The sequence below is a fragment of the Mandrillus leucophaeus genome, unplaced genomic scaffold (genome assembly GCF_000951045.1).
Source record: "Mandrillus leucophaeus isolate KB7577 unplaced genomic scaffold, Mleu.le_1.0 Scaffold196, whole genome shotgun sequence".
In the NCBI taxonomy this organism is placed as follows: domain Eukaryota; kingdom Metazoa; phylum Chordata; class Mammalia; order Primates; family Cercopithecidae; genus Mandrillus; species Mandrillus leucophaeus.
Window position 1 is genome coordinate 1,705,942 of NW_012101987.1, and position 17,968 is coordinate 1,723,909.

General features: G+C 40.3%; 1 protein-coding gene across 1 annotated transcript in view; it reads left to right on the forward strand.

Moving 5' to 3' along the window:
• LOC105538642 (astrotactin-2) overlaps positions 1-17,968 on the forward strand; it is an 844,928-nt gene that overhangs the window by 380,121 nt on the left and 446,839 nt on the right. The window contains exon 6 of the mRNA XM_011978544.1: positions 3,009-3,155. Coding sequence (XP_011833934.1) covers positions 3,009-3,155 — 147 coding nt within the window. The remainder of the gene's footprint in view (positions 1-3,008; positions 3,156-17,968) is intronic.

A 17,968-nucleotide genomic window follows, 5' to 3' on the forward strand; every position in this document is an offset into this window, starting at 1 on the left:
AAGAGAATCACTTGAACCCAGGAGGCGGAGGTTGCAGTGAGCTGAGATTGCGCCTCTGCACTCCAGCCTGGGCAACAAAGGGAAACTTTGTCTCAAAACAAACAAACAAATAAAACAACTCCAGTGCTGCTGTTAAGTGTTATTTTAGGGGTTTTACTAAATGATTAGGCTGGGGTAATAGGTTGACTTTTTAAGATGAGGTCTATGCAAGGTGCCAACCCTTAGTCTGTATTCTTTTTAGTAGATAATGTTGATGTTAGATTGTTTATGCTATTTAGTTGCTAAAATATTTATACTATAAATATTTTATCTATTTATATTTATAACTATCTATTGTAAATATGTATGAAACAGCTTCTTGTGGCACTCAAATAAGAGATAAAGCATGTTCCTTTTTCTCTGTAGTTATTTTAGGTTTTAGAGATTCCCCATATTTGGACACTGGAATCATCTTTTTATTTAATTTAATTTACTCTTCTATTTAACATTTATTCTGTAACTACAATAACCACAATCTCATGGATAGTGCCTGCCATAAGCCATGTATTGTCCTAGGACTGAGAAAAAAGACAAGGGTCTTATTCTTAAATTAAGTAACTTCTGGGTTCCAGGTGGTGATTTTGGCATAAGAGACACAAAGATGACGAAGGTGGGATCTTCTCCCTCAAGCAGGTCCCTGTTTATTAAGAAAAATACATTTCCATACAGGCAATACCCCAACGGGCTATTGTAAGGGTTCTTGTTCTGTTGTAATCCAGTGTTGCAATAGCCGATGTTCTGTTGTGTGGCCAGTGCTGGATGTTGGCTGGCATGCTTTTTGATTGGTCAGCATCTATGTTATGTTGGTTGCTAACATTGTTACTGTCATTTATGGGAGTCATCATGCACTTACTGAGATTCTGCAATGGGCCAGTCACTGTGCTATTCATTGGGACATAATGGTGAGCAAAAGATGCTGCTTGCCTTCAAGGAGTTGGCTATTTACTAGACTCTAGTGTTTGGAATAAGGTATGAGGGGAAATACAATGAATATGGGTAGTTTATCTACCGAGAGCATACGAAATCTTTATATGTGGTGAGTCTCAAAGAGTGACGTGGTGACAAGGAAACAAATGGATTTCTTTCCAAAAGGAACAACACCTACACTAATGTTAACATGATGAAGAGTGTTAATGGTAGGAACACTGCAGTAATTCAGCTCTGCTAGTCTTTGGACCAGGTGGGAGAGAGCACAGGAGGTATGAGTGTTGGGAGTCTTCATGAAAGGCCTTGGGTGCCAGTCTAATGAATGTGGATCACATCCTGTGACCAGATACCGTGAAACAGCTTGAAAGGTTTCAGCAGGGAGTGCAGTGAACAGATATGCATGCACCTCCCTTATCCCACAAGCAAACAGACAATAGAAGAGATGAAGGGAATGAGGTGAATATGCTAAGGACATAGAATAAATAGGACTACACAACTGTTCAGATGCTGTAAAGGAGGAAGACAGAAACTCAAAGGTGACATCTCGGTTTCTGGCCAGGCTAAATGGCAATGCTTTCAATAAGCTGAGGATCCCAAGAGGGGGAGGCTTTAAAGAGAATATAATGTACCCTGTTTTGAACCTGTTATTAATATATTTGACATGTTAATTGGATAACCACAGAAAGATATCCAGGAGATGAGAGACAAGGTTTGCTTAAAAAAAGAGCCTAGCAGTAAAAAAAACTGGGGAGACATTGCTCTAAAACTGGTAAGCAAAACCTTGAAGAACAAAGCCTAAAGAATGAGAAACAAACTGGGTCTCAAGACAGCCTCCATAGAATGTCTTTGTTGGCCCAGTGTCCTCTAGCTGTGCAGATCCAATCTACTTTTCCTATTATATCCATAAAATTGTCTTTAATTTTCAGAGGCAAAGCCACCCTCCCGACTCTCTGCCCTCTCTTCTAGGTCGTAACACAATTTGTCTTAGAATCTAATTCGCTTTGGATAAGCTAGACTTTTCCCCCTAGCCTGTAAACTCCTGAAGAGGAGAGATTATTCTTCTGCTCTGTATGTGTCTCACATGGTAGCTGCTCAGTAAAGGCTTGTGAAATTCATTTGAGCTGATCAGCTTCTAACCATGAAACTCTTCTAAATGACAGGCATTATATACAAATCATGCTGTGTAATTGTCACAAGAACCCCGTGAGATATTTATTATCTTCATGTTACATATAAAGAAACTGAAGTGGTGGCCAGGCGTGGTGGCTCATGCCTATAATCCTAGCACTTTGGGAGGCTGAGGCAGGTGGATCACCTGAGGTCAGGACTTTCAGACCAGCCTGGCCAACATGGTGAAACCCCATCTCTACTAAAAACACAAAAATTAACTGGACATGGTGCTGGGTGCCTGTAATCCCAGCTACTCAGGAGGCTGAAGCAGGAGAATCACTTGAACCCGTGTGGCCGAGGTTGCAGTGAGCCGAGATCGCGCCACTGCAGTCTAGCCTGGGTGACAAAGCGAGACTCCGCCTCAAACAAAAAAGAAAAAGAAAGTAAGAAACTAGGTTTGGAAAATGGAGATCACACAATCAATGAGGGCCAAAGCCCAAATTTGAACCCAGAATGATCTAACTCCAAAATCCATGCTTATTTCACTAGGCTCTACTGAATTTAACAGCAAGGTATCTTCTCACTTGCCTCTAAGGAGAATGGAGGGCTTAATATCATCTAATTGTAATCAAGAATGACCAACCGAATTGGGAAGGGAGGAGTAAAAATTGCCACGAGTTTCAGGAAGCCTGTTTCTTTTATGTTTACCCAAAGGAATCATAAGAAGCTCATTTTGCAGAGTGTTAAACCAAGGCCCAAAGAGGGCCCACTGAGGTGTCATAGCAGGCACAAAGGTTAGAAAACATGATTTTTTTTTCTTTTCTTTTCTTTTTTTAGATTCCCAACTGGAAAATAATAGAATTCCCATTGATGCCACTCCCATTTCCTTACCTCATGGAATTTTGTGTCTTTGTGTGTGTTTGTGTTACCAGGTTTGCTGAAAAGCCCAGTGAACAAGACAGCCCTGACACTGATTGCTGTGAGCTCCTGCATCCTGGCCATGGTGTGTGGCAGCCAGATGTCTTGTCCACTCACTGTGAAGGTGACTCTGCATGTGCCCGAGCACTTCATAGCAGATGGTAAGAGCCGAGCATTGCAGATGCTCCACACCCACTCAGCACCTTGCACCCCGGCTGGTCAAATGTTTCTACGTATGGCCCAATGTTAGAATTATTATAATATGTATTATAGGGGAAAAAAAAGGAGCATCTAAATACCTTGGAAGAGGATCTTATCATTTGGAGTCTGGATTATTTGAATTAAGGACTACTTTTACTTTTTAATTTTTTTTTCTTTCTATTTTTTCTTTTACTTTAAGTTCGGGGATACATGAGCTGAACGTGCAGGTTTGTTACATAGGTATACACGGGCCATGGTGATTTGCTGCACCCATCAACCTGTAATCTAGGTTTTAAGCCCCACATGCATTAGGTATTTGTCCTAATGCTCTCCGTCCCCTTTACCCGCCACCCCCTAACAGGCCCCAGTGTGTGATGTTCCCCTCCCTGTGTCCATGTGTTCTCATTGTTCAACTTCCACTTATGAGTGAGAACATGTAGTGTTTGGTTTCCTGTTCCTGTGTGAGTTTGCTGAGGATGATGGTTTCCAGTTTCACCCATGTCCCTGTAAAGGACATGAACTCATTCCTTTTTATGGCTGCATAGTTTTCCATGGTGTGTATGTACCACATTTTCTTTATCTAGTAAAGACTGCTTTTAACCTATGAGCAACAATCAAGTTTAAAAAATAAAGGAAGAGCTCAAATGTGAATGCAGAAAGATTGAGCTACTTCAGAGAACCTACTGGTTCTTTTGATTGTAGATCCATTTCAAAATAAAAATGTCCCCCAAAGAGTATTTGCTAATTAAAATCATATGACAAGAAAGACTGTATGAGTTTTAATGGAATTTCCTGAATGTCCTGGATAATATTTATATTCTCTTTCCCTGTAAATATGCTTTACAAGTATCTTATATTGTACCATTTACTTTTCACGCAATTAAATTGAATTAATGAGACACTGTAGCCACCTTAGTCATTAGCAAAGCATGGTCCAAGGCCCTGATTAAGGTGGTTGCTATTTATTGCTAAAGTACCCTCCAGAAAAGTTGTCCCAGTTTACACATTCCAGGAAATGTTGGCGTCTGTTTCTCAAACGCTTCTCACATGGCGTCACCGTCTTTAGATGTATTGAAGTTTGGCATAATTATAATAAAGAAGGCATACCTTAACTGTGCAACTGTGCAACTTAATAAATTTTCAGTTTTAGAACTTTTTACACTTTAAAAATTGTATACATTTTACACTTTTTCAAGTAAAATGTATACGTCTTGATGAGTTTGAAGATAAGTAAATACCCATGAAATCAACACCATAAGGAATGCCATAAACATAGCCATCACCTCTAAAAGTTTCTTCTCACTCTATATTTTTGTGATAAGGACATGTAACAGGATTATATATGAATCTACACAGATAAAATCATAGAATATTTCCAGCACCTCATAAGGTTTCCTTGTGCCTCCTTCCAGTTAGTGCTCTGTAGAGGCAATAAACTTTCTGACTTGTAGCACCATATTAGTACCATTAATTCTTAAAAATATTTTTGCATTTTGAGATGTATTGAATGTTTTTGAGATCCTTACCCTCTATTTGCCAGTCTTCCTTCAGTGAAATTCGATTTTATCTCCATGGTTTAAGTCTCAGTGTTCAGAATTTAGCACCATCCTTTTAGTATATTTTGACCAGAGCAAAGTGGAATTTTACTCCCATTCTCTGAAACATTCAAACTCCTATTAATTCATCCTGATTGTTCCAACTTCACCATAGTGCAGAAGCCCCTGCTTGTTTTTCACTGGGACTGCAAATAAGTTCATATACATTCAGAACTTATATTTCTTATTTCACATATGTTCATTTGATTTTCAGACCTATGTACACACAAGACTTCAGCTCATCTTTAATGAGTCATATGTGCACATAAGACAGGTAAATATGTGGTGGGGGAGATGGCAGGGAATGGTGTAGGAAAGCAGGAGGAACAAAATTTACAGAAGCAAATAGTTTCATGGATTATGCAGCTGGAAGAATTGCATGTCCCTACCCTTCATCTCTCAGCTGTCACTACTCATTAATTGTAGAATGTTAAGACTTAAAGGTGTTCAAGTTTTACATATTTATTTTCATACATGTAGAAATGGAAGCCCTGAGAAAATAACTTGCTCAAGGTGAAACAGTTTAATGGCTAAGAGCACAGGCTTTGGAATAATATAAACATTAATCCAAATGCTTGCTCCTTGTCTGCCTCTTTGATAGCAAAGTGAATTCACCTCTCTGAGCCTCTGTCTCTGCATCTATAAAATGTGGATAATAGTAGTACCTACCTCACAGGAGTATTCTGAAGACTACAACTCCCGCTTTTTATCATGTTCATCAAATTTTCAGATAGCATGTGGCTGAGAAATGGCGAACAGTTGGGAAATAGCAAAATCAAGGCATTACTTAAGAGGGCTACAAACCATCTTGATGATTTGGAAGGATAGACCAAAGTGTGGTGAATTAAAAGGTGCCCTTTCTCAGTGTGCCCAGTGTCTTAAGCTTAAAATTTTATAATAGCCTGTGAAATTGTCTGTTTCTGCCTCTAGACTGGAATCTCTGTGAGGGCAGGAATTATGTCTTTGGGGAGAAATATTATATTCCCATTGATAAGCACAGTACGTGGTTCATAATGGATATTCAGCAAATATGTGTCCAGTAGATGAGTGTTGCCTGAATTAAAACTGAGTTGTTCATTGTTCTATAGGATCCTTCTAGTAGATCTCTAAGCACACAACAGATACTGAATCAAAGAAAACTAAGGCAGATGATGCATAGCGATCAAAGATGTTTTGAAATGTACCCATGAAGTTTTAAAATGTACCCAGGATTTGTCTGCAGATGCAGAAAGAACTGTTGTGAAACAAGCAGTTTTCATACTCACAGATCTCAGATACACGATGTACAGCACACCATGCAGACCATGTGGGAAAGCACCCATATCTACCAGCAGGCAGAGGGACCAAGTGTAAAGCATGGGAAAGAGCCTGTCTTATGGTATTGCAGGAAGAAATGGGTGAGGCAGTGTAAGCAGGGCAGACAGATTTGAGATTGGCTAATTTGAATCACTTTAGTGGGCTCTAGGGTTTCAGAACTGCTCCTGATTGCCTGGTATCTGGCTCTCGGGTGATGAAGGAAGAGAATATTCCTTCCCAATGTGTACAAGCTGTATAGAGGAGATGACTGGAATGTAGGTTCTGGATTGGTTAATATTCATATGAAAGAGATGCTCCCTGGGCAAGTCTTTTGCTTTCTCTAAGATATGACTATCCCTGGAGGGGAGGGCTCTCCCCAGTCAGGAGGCTCAGATGCCAGAGCACCAAGCTTACAGAACATAAGGAAATATAATTAATACAAAAGAAAAAGAGAAATAACTACGGAGTGTTCACATCCTGGAGATGTGATGGAGCAAGCTTAGAAGACAGCATTGGGAAGGCCTTGTCCACAGTATCTTAGTCTCTAGGCATAATGGAATCTCCATCCCTTACATGCCATAATATCTTGGTAGGAATGCATCCTTTCAAGTGAAGTAGGCTTTGGTTTGGATCTAAATTTTGTTGCTTAGTTACTATGAAACATAGAAGAGTCAAGTTAGCTACCTGAGTCTCATTTTTCTCATCTATCTGTAAAATAAGGATTATTATGTGATTGAATGTTATAATGTGTATGAAGTGCTTAGTAGAGTGTCTAAAACATTGTTATAGCCCAAAAAATGGTAGCTGTTATTACTCTTATTATCAAAACAGTTTGTAGAGAAAGAGACTTCAGAAGCTGGAATATGGCGAACCAAGAAAATATAGAAAACTAAATAGGTGAATTTAGCTACTCTCAGTGAGGTGAATGGAAGAGGGAGTACATTATATGCTCTGTTCCAGCCAAAAGTGACTTTCCCACTTGGAGATGTTAATACTTGAAAGTCCTCCATCTCTGGGGCTCAGCAGGAATCCTGGGAGTATCCAGCATTTGAAGCCAGGTGGATAGCTATCTGGTAATTCCAAGCAAGCTCACCTTCCCCAGCATGATCCTAATGCCTCCTTTGGCAGAAACTCTATCAGCGCTGCTCATCTCATTCCTCCAAAAGCTCTCCAAAGTAGTCTTTATTATCCACCTGTGGGAGATACAGAAACTGGAATGTGAAGGGGAGTAGAATCAAATCATCTGTAGGAATACAGAAGGGTCTAGAAAATTGATTTTATAAATTGTACTACTGGAGTTTCCAGCTCTGATTTCTGGAGATATGAGGGTATTACCTAGGGGGATGAGAGGGAAAGTGATAATAGTGCCTATTTTCTTGAACCCATGTCATCCCTTAGCATTGATATTTATAAATGTGTTGCAACCTAACATAAATGTAGTAACAAACAGAGATGGAAAGTGCACAATTCTATGATATTTTACATATATATATTCACCCACATCATAATACCGGCCCCTTAAGACTGGCAAAGTTTTTAAAAACATTAAAAACAAAGTCTCAATGAGGCCTGTCGGGATGAGGGCAGCTCATGTCAAGTGCAAGAAGCTCCATTTGAGACCAGGTCTCCCACGGACCAAAGCCAGGGCAGCTTTCATCCTTTTTCAGTCACCCCCATGAGTTCCAAGCTGCCAAGGTGCTGGCCCTTCTTAGTAGAGAGAGCTCTCAGCCACCCTTACACGTTGAGCTGTCCATGGTGCTGGATCATTGGATGGGGCTGAGTAATGGGTCCTGTCTTCCAGGAGAAAATGAATTCTGCCCCTTGTGTTACTGCATAGTTATACTCGATGCTTACTGTCCATTATAAAGAAAAGGTCATTATGACATAGCACTTATGCAGAGCCCAGCTGGCAAGAGTTCTGACACAGTTCCCATCCAAATCCTTGGCAAATCTCACCCCTTCTTTTATCTGGGCTTCTTCAAAGCCATCAGTGGCTTTTTGCCCTCCTAAGCACACACTGAAGAAATGGAACATGTTTGCATCTAAACAGACTTAAGCTAGCATTGTTTATCCAGCTGTGAACTACAAATCATTTGCATTTAGGTCATCTGGGGAGATAATTCCTAGAACCAGTGAGTCAGATTCTCTGAGGGTAGAGCCCACATATTAATATTCTTTACAAGAACCCTCTAGGTGGTCACTTATCAAGGCTTTGAGAGCTACATCAATAACTCTGTAAGTGTTACTTTTTTTCCACCTAATATATGTGATCACTTCTTCAGACCCCTTGGAATTGTTATAAACATCTTTAATAAAGGTCTTTTGTTTCCTCCACCTTTGACTTTATCAATGCCCTATTAATGGAACTGCCTCATATAGCGTAACTCCAGTAACTGTCATTAGCATTGGATATAATGTGGGTGATCTATTCTTAAGATTTATAACATACTAACCCTGATCACACAGGTTTGGACCTTATCAAAATTGCCATGCAGTTAGCCTTATTGAGAAATAGCTAGTGGTTAATACTGAACACCTATCTTAGCTGAGATGTTAGTTTATGCATCTACTGAGGTTGCCTATGTAGGTCAGTATATATTCACCCAATGTAGTCCGTCAATAGAAGATTCTACTTTTAAAGGAACAAGCTATCCAGGTGAAGTAGGTGAGATAGTTCCACTCCAGTGTAGGCAGGTAACATTCCACCTAGAATTCTCTGTTTTGTTCCAAGATATGATATACATTGGAAGTTATTCAAGTGAGAGTATTTGACAGTCAAAATATTCAAAAAGCACAGTAGGTACCTAATGACCTCTTAAGGAAAGGATGGAAGACATTCATTCAATAACAAGAGTTGAAGGAACCTAGACAGGAAGAAAACCTACTATTATTGAGTATATTATCTATTGAGTAGCATACAAAGCACTTTACATAGGGTTCTTCCTTCAATTCTCACAGCAAAATTGAGAGTCTGGATTTAGTATCCTCATTTTGCATACATGAAAAGTGGGGCTCAGGGATGCTAGGTGGTTTTACGAGATTAACACATAGATGACGTGGTATGAAAACTTAAGTCTACCTGAGCTCCCAGTCTAAGGTTCTTCTATGCTCTAAGCTTCCAGAGAGGAGACCAGGATAATTATTATTTATTTTGAAGAGAGCAGATTAGTTCTGGAAGTCCTAAGGAAGGAAAACTAGAGAGCTATATGGGTGATGAGTGTGGTCAGGGATGGGAGAAGATGAAGCCTCAGTTTGGAAATGTCTTCCTCTGCTGTTGACTGTGTGACTTGTGCTAGTTACTTAAACATTTTAAGCTTCAGTTACATTATCTATAAATTGGGGATAATAGCAGTACTTATCTCATAAAGTTATTATGAAGAATAAGTGAAATAATACTCATAAAGCTTTTAGCTCAATACCTAAGACCTAGTAATGGTTCAATAAATTATAAAAATGTCAGAAGTTGTAATAATATTTTCTTAATATTGGAAGGGGGGGTCATTGCAAGGTAATGAGTTCCCCATCATAGAAAATCTCCTGAGAATAGATGACCACATTTTTACAAAGCTGTAGAAGAGAGGGGAAGAGATGCCTTTGGCTTTAATACATGATATTTTATTTTGGAGCCATCTTATCAAACTGTACATTTTAAAACCACTTAATTATTTTAGGACTTTTAGAATATGTTTGTTTATTCTTTAGTACTTCACCCAGAGTCTCACCAATTCTTTGCCTAGGCTCAGAAATGGGTGAAAACAAGGGATGTCTCTGTCTCTTGAATACGTTTCTTAGCTAAATTCACACACACACACACACACACACACACAATTTTATATATTGATATGCTTGTTGCATCAAAATACTTATGCTAAAATGTTTTTTAATTTAGGTTAATTTAAGCAGTTAACAATCATGTTTTAGGTTGAACTAAGTTGAAATCCAAGTCTTCTCTGTTCCCTATGACTGAAGTATTTGGGATCTGAGTATTCCTTCTTAGCCCATGAAATCATAAGGACAAATGCCCACACATTGGGATGGCATGGTTCACTAATATGCCACACATGTAGCTGGTTTTGAGCATAAAATAGTGAATAATAACACTTGCCTGCATTTATTTGCTCTCATCCCTACTTGATGTCTTCCATCCCAGAAGAATGAGCTAATGCATGGCTTCATGCTGTTAGAGAGGAGTGAGGTCCATAATTGGCTTCAGAACTACTTTGCAGTGATTTAAATACATGGAAGGAGTATTTTCAATTCTTAGAAGGGAAAATGACACCACATTGTAAGTGGATCCTTAGCCACAAACTGCCAAACACTTTATTTAAAACAAGTAGTTCCTTGGACATCCAGCTCTCTGAAATCATCCCAGGCTTTGTTTTAAAATGCTCCGTGTTGACTGCAGATCTTTGAATACTGTGGAACATGCTTATGGATGGAAGTTCTGTACAATATGGCTTCTGTCTTTTTGTTAACACATTTGCACAGCCTTGATACTGTTTAGACAAATAGACTGTCTTACCTGGTATCTGCCTCTCTGTATACCTTTGCTTGTACATTCTTTTCCATCATGTATTTACATACACGGCAATCTCACCCATCTCTAAGGCATAACTTATTTTGTTCCCTCTTCTAGAAAACCTTCTTCAATGAGTCCCCAGAGATAAATAATATCACCTTTCATGAACATTACCTAGAACTATATTTGTGCCTTTCTAATGACCTCAGTCTACCTCCTATTACTATTACTGTTATGTAAGTGTCATTGAGACAACTGCCACAGTCCTACGAACTGGCCTCCTGCTTTAAATCTAGCCTCTCTCCTATCTTTTCTTAACAATGCAAACAGAGCCATCTTTTACAATGAAAAATATCAATACATTGCTTACATGTATTGCATACATGTCATACTTTCCATAAAACTGTTTATTGTCTTCTTTTGTACTTGTTTTGTACTTCTTTTGTACTTCTTATCGTGGCCTTTACATCCTTGCAAGGTCAGGCCCCTGCCTGCCTTTCCAGTCTTAGCTCACAACACCTCTCCCTATATTGGCTCCTTAAATTTCTCTGTTGCCTCCTGCCTCAGGCTCTTTGCACATTTACATGTTGTTTTCTTTGCCTGAAAACTTCTTCCCACATCTTCAGTTTCTCTCATTTACCCTAGGGTATTAGACTTTCCTTTTTTACTTCCCAGCCTCTGTTAGCTCCCTTACGAATCGTTCTCTTTGAGCCCTGCTTTTTTTCTGTATCACACTTATTTCAGTGTATAACTGTACATTTATCTAGTTGATGTTGTTCTCTCTTGCTAGGTTTCAAATTCCTTAAGGATAGAGATTATATTTGTCTTGCACATTATGTTCAGAACCTTGGACAAGGTCCAAAACATACTTGATGCCCCCTAAAAACTTTCATTGAATTTTCTTTTAAGTTAGTTCAATGGTTAGACTTAAATTTTTTCAAAGGCAAAGACCACAGCTTATTCATGTTCTAACTTATTGTGATACCCAACAGGGGTTCTGACTCAGTAAGCATATAAGAAATTGTGTCTGTAAAAAATGAAGTAAGAGAGAACCAACAGGTGGACCCAGCTGCCCTAAGAAGATACATAAAAAAGAATGACAGTGCAGGAGGTCTGAGGCTGCCTCTTCTTCTATGATTGACTTCACTCCCCAAGGATGTTGCTCCCATCCCCAAAAATAAACTCCAATCAAATTCACACACCCCTCCTTAACACCAAAATGAAACAAGCTTCATCCCGGAGCCCAGAAAGAGGGGAAATATAAATTGAGCTGAGATTCAGAACCCCCATAGGGGAGGTGGCAATGAAATACCAATAAACCATATTAATATGCTGAAATCAGGGAGAATAGCTTGAACTCCAACCCAGACTTAATAACTATACGTGAGAGAGTACAGGGAGAAGGCAAGGCTAGGCTTCAGTCAGAATTAAAATGAGATCTGTAATGAAATTGGTAATATAATTTTAAACTGTGAAAACTTTTTTCCCTTCTTCTTTTTCTTATACTTAATGGCCAACTTGCTCGGCAATGGCTGGGAGCTGTGGATACCACCTAGAGTAGATTTTTTTTTCCTCCAAATCTCTTCATTAGGAAAGTCTAAATCCACAAAACCATGGAAGAAAAAAAAATGCTTCAAGCCATTTTCTGCCTTAAATAGTAACTGATCCCCAGGTTAAAGTGACAAGCGGCTTGAGGGAGAACAAACCCAGAAAAAACATTCGAAGCAGCTGAACATGTTCAAGCTTTTAAAGATACCACAACAGCCAGTGGGACTGGGATTTTTAATGACACTCTGTGCTAAGATATTAGCTTGGCTTCCAACCAGAATGAATTGTTACTCATTTTCCTTCCTAACAAAAGAGATAACTGAGTTTGACGTCCAAAATTGGAGACTAATTTCTGTGTTTTGATAGCAGATTGAGTCCAAAAATATGTTCCCAGAAACTGGGGCAGAGGGTTGTTGCAAGGAGTAGGCAAACTCAATTTTCTCTCATTAATAATTCCATTCTGTTGTTGTGAAAAGAAGGCCGCTTTGACTTTTAGAATGGAAAGAGAGAACGCTGGGTGGGAGCTGTGATGAGACTGACTTCAAGTCTATAGAGTTAGTTGTTCCATAATTATTGGCTTGAGGTTTGCAAAATAGTGTAGAATTGAGGCAGTGGAGCAATCCACAGGGGAAAGAAGGTAGTATGGTAAAGACATTAACTGGATTGATCAGTGGCCCAGGAGATGTGGATTCCACACAGGTTCATCTGCTTTCTTCAGTGTTTTTTCTTTGCTTCAGAGTTTTTTAAATCTAAAAACATGCTAATACTCCCTCCTTCAAAGAGTGTTAGTGGGCTGATTCACTTAAAAGCATTTTGTCAACTGTGAGGGTAGTTATGATTATGAGAATGTTGTGTCTTTACCTCACTGTTTGTTTACAGCTTTAATATGTATAAAGAAAACCTTAGGGTTAGAATAAGGTCTTAGCAGGTAAGGCTAGGTAAGGAAAAAGTAGAATATTAGGGAGGTTGGCCTCCCTTGGCTAGAAGAAGGAAGATAGATAGTTAAAATGCATTAATAACACCATTCTTTTATTCTTTTTTTTTTAAATTTATTTATTATTATTATACTTTAAGTTGTAGGGTACATGTGCATAACGTGCAGGTTTGTTACATATGTATACTTGTGCCATGTTGGTGTGCTGCACCCATCAACTCGTCATTTACATCAGGTATAACTCCCAATGCAATCCCTCCCCCCTCCCCCCTCCCCATGATAGGCCCCGGTGTGTGATGTTCCCCTTCCTGAGTCCAGGTGATCTCATTGTCTTTTATTCTTATATAGTGTTCTGCTTCTTCCCTTTCTTCCTTCCACTTCTCCATTTTTAACTTTTTTTCCTCCTATGATCAACAAACATTTGCATACCACATACCATACTGTCTGTGGCATGCTCAGATACTGGGGTGGAGAGACAGATGAAACACCATCTCTGGCCTTCTCCAGCTTAGTGGTGGTGGGACATGCCAAGTCGATAAATGATGAAACTCAGTGTGAATGATTCATAATGGGATTGTCCTAGATGCTGTGGAGACACTAATGAGAGGCAAACAAGTATCCCAAGCTGGAGATGGGAAGAAGGTGTCTTCAGGAGGTGCTACTTGAGCTACATCTTAGAGCCCTTGACACTTATCTGGAGAAGGGCAATGGATGATGGCAGGCTTCCCAGGGAGGGGCATGGACACATTTCAGTGCATCCTATAGACCCTGTTTTTCAAACCTCCCAATGGTTGCAGTGATTAGAAATGTTAACAGAACAGTTGCTAAGTGCCAGGTCCTATTCTAAGTACTTTGCAAGGTATTACTTGTTTCATTCTATTACCTCATGAAGTAGATCCAGTTATATCCTCAAATATAAGGGACACATAAAAAATTTAAAGGTCATGTTTGCCTAGGGAGTTTATATGACCACCTTAGTGTTACACAGGTGGGAAGAGATTGAACAGAATTATTTTGAATCAACACCCACAGAATGTGATAGAGAATTTAAGGACTAAGATCATCCTCCGGCTCCTCTATGAATTCACTCCAACTTTGGACAAATCTCTACTTCTTCAGGACTCAGTTTCTTCATTGTAAAATGTAGGAGGGGAACAAGGTGATACTTAAAATTCTTCCCTGCCCCGATATCTTAAATGGAGAGGGAGAAATACTGGGGTTCAAAGTCCCCCTTTACTTATCTCATGATGGACATGACCTTCCAAGTCCTTATGCAGCCATCACATTACCCCAGTACTCTCTCTTCAGACTGGTTTGGGCCAAACTGCCATCAGGCAGCCCCCTGAACAAGGAGGTAGGGGGCAGAGACAGCTGAGCAAACAGCTGAGCCCACAAGTTGCCATTTGAAGAAAGCTTAGAAGGATCACATCCAAGCCTGTGGAGGGACTTCAGGCTCCCAAGGCTGCCTGGATGAAAAATAACGTGGTGGGAAGCCTGGCCCCTCCCCAGCTTCCCCTCTTAGTCACAGCTGCAGAGGGACCTTGAACATCTCTGATGCCAGTGGGAGTTTGGGAAGGGAAGAATGCATTGTATTCACATGGGAAAGGGTAAGATGGGAGGAATAATTAACACCTGTGCATCCCTGCTCCCCCTTCCCCAGCCCTGCTTTCCAGCAAAGCCTTGCTATTTGGCTTTTCTCCCCAGCGCATTCCTCTGGATTATGTAAGCCAAATATATCTGCAGCTGCTCAGCCTTGGGTTTTCCAGAAGCTCTTGGCAACTTTCTGAACCTCAGCTAATGGCTGGGGCATCTCACCATCAGCTAGAGTGATCCCCAGGGCCTGGACCATCCCTGAACCTTCTATTTATTCACTCCCTGGCTTTAACTCTGGCTCCCATTTAAACTTTATCAGTGAGTCTATACATTCAGACTTTCAGCTGACATTTGCTGAGTGCCTGCTCAGGGCCAGGACTTAGATTCTGGAACGAACTCAGGCACAGTCAGCATTAAAGGTGGGTGAGGTGGGGGAAAGAACATAGGATTTGGAAGCTTAAATCCTCAGGTTTAAATCTACACTCCTCCACTTACTAATTATGGATCTTGGACGAGTCACTGTACTTCTCAGAACCACCAATTTTACCATCTATAAAAGTGAAGCTACAAGCCCCTTCCTCACAGGGTGGTGGCGAAGGTGAAATAGAGAGTGGCATAACAATAGCCAAAAATAGATGGTTAGAAAATGCTAATCACACCCTCATAGGGATCACATGTGTCATTTAAAATGATAGACTAACTATACAGCAAAAGGCTGCTATGGAAGGTAGATGATAATCTGAACCATCAGGTCATATAGACAGTCAGCCAGGTTGCTAGGGAAGCTTGGAGTCTTTTCCACTGGGCAGATGTGGGTAAAGCTTCAGGGAGCAAGAGGATTTTACTAGGGTCTTTTCCCATTTGAGGAAACTGGATGGGCAAGGATTGGGAGTGAGAGTGCACTTCTGTTGGAGGTGGGAGGAGAGAGGGAGGACAAGAAGGGCAATCTTCCGGGTAAAAAGAACAGTATGAGTAAAGGTGTGGCAGAAGCAGGTAGCACCCAGCAAGGCTGGGGCTCCATGGGGCATGAATGGATCTAATGGGAGGGTTACCCAGGAAAAGCAGTTGGGATTTTATCCTGGAGGTTGGGAGTCACAGAAGCACTGAAGGATTTTAATAAAAAGAGTGTAAAAGTCACAGTTGCTTTTACAAAGGGCAAGGCAACTTGTTAATTCAGAGTTCAGGCTGTGGAGTCAGATACACCTGGGTTCAAATGCTAGCTGTATGAAATAATAGATAATAGATGTTACCAATGTTACTTAACCCTTCTGGGTTATGTCTTAATCTGTAGGGTTGGGAGAATTACATGAGATTATGTTTCTAAAGTACTTGGTAATGTTCATTTTTATTGGAATCACCATCACCATCCTTTCAGTCTAAGTCGAGTCTCCTTGTTAAATGGTCCTGAACTACTTTTTGCATTCAGTCCTTTTGCAATTACTTCTTCAATGTCTAATCTGGTTAAGAGTCTGGGCTATAGAATCTCACTGCCGTGGTTTGATACCTGGCTCTGATATTCTGTAGCTATGTAGCCTTGAGTTAGTTATTTAACCTCTCTAAGCCTCTGTTTGTGCATCTGTGAAGTGGCGAATGTCACAGTGAACCACCTTAAAGGGTGGTTCTTAGCACATATTCAATACTTGCTTAGCACATATTCAATACTTGGAAAACAATAGGCCCTTCCAAAGCTACTTTAAGGCCCATACTGGCAGAGAGTGTAGCCGTCTTATTCTTTTGTAATCCCCAGTACACAATCAGTGTTCAATAAAGATTTGTTGAATAAATGATCACAGTGTAAAAGGTGAATCTGAGGCTGCCAAAGCTGGAGACAAGGAAGACTGATGGGGCAGCCATATTGAGTTCATAAGACAATGTCTGAACAAGGGCATTAGATGTGAAAATAAAGACAAAAGAGTTCCTATAGAGCTAGAACAAGGAAATATGCAACTAACTGCAAGTAGAGACCAAGGAAGAGAAAGAGTCAAAGATGATGTGGTATCTGCCACCTGGGATCCCTGAAAGGTTGATGACCCCAGACATCAATCAACATAAGAAACCCTACTGAGTTGAGGAAGCCTTGCAAGAATAATCTCCTTTTTGTAAAGCTGTGAGGTGTGGTGGTTATTAGCTTCAATACCAATGCTAGAGTACATGGGTTCAAACCCTAACTCAAGCTTCATCTTCTGAAAAATGGGGATGCTAATACACCAGAAATTAGACTGTTATTGTGAGGACTAAATGGTTGTGAATTGCAAGGGCCTGGACCATGGTAACCACACTCAAAAACTAGGGACTGTTACAATTCTGCTGAAGCACCAGCATCCTGATGTGAGACCAAGGATCAGATGCCTACTTCTTGGCTACATTTTTAGATTAAAAAAAAAAAAAAAGGAAAAAATGCAAGCAACTTTTAAAAACACACAATAGGCCAGGTGCAGTGGCTCATGCCTGTAATCCCAACACTTTAGGAGGCCGAGGCAGGCAGAACACTTGACGTAAGCAGTTTGAGACCAGCCTGGCCAACATGGTGAAACCGTGTCTCTACTAAAAATACAAAAAATAGTCCAGCTACTCAGGAGGCTGAGGCAGGAGAATCATTTGAACCTGGGAGGTGGAGTTTGCAGTGAGTCAAGATCACGCCACTGCACTCCAGCCTGGGCAATAGAGCTAGACTCTGTCAAAAAAAAAAAAAAAAAAAACCCACAATATTAGAACCTTTACACATGCTGCCTGGATAAAAATTATTAGTAGGAGATGTCACTGTGTCCTGCGAGTAAAATTAATTTTCCAGATCTCTGAAGGCTGCTCCCCTCCCCTGAAGGTTTGAATCATTGGAGTAATATCTCAGGTGACATCTCACCGCAATATTTGAACCAGGGTGGAGGATGAGAGAGTGATGAGTCTGACACCCACATGAGTGTTAACATGACCTGTGAGTTTCAGGGTTCTAGGGCCAATCATTCCCTACAAAGACTCAAATGAAGCATTAATGTGCTGGGCAGAGGACTTTTTTGGAAGCAGAGGCCTGAAAAAAGATACAGAGGCCTGGTGATGGGAGCTGGTGTCACACTTGAAATGTGGAATCAATTAAAAATGGCAGCTTCTGCTACCCCAAAAAGGAGGGCATGAGTACAGGGGTGAGGGCACATTGTGGGCATATTGTCAAGTAGCTAGCTTGGCAGTTTTCTAAAGTGTAGAATGTTAGAGCCAGAAATTATTTTGAGCCTAATCTTAGCACATTCTCCTCCTTGGGCATCTCACCCTCAGGCCAAATGAAATAGCTATTTC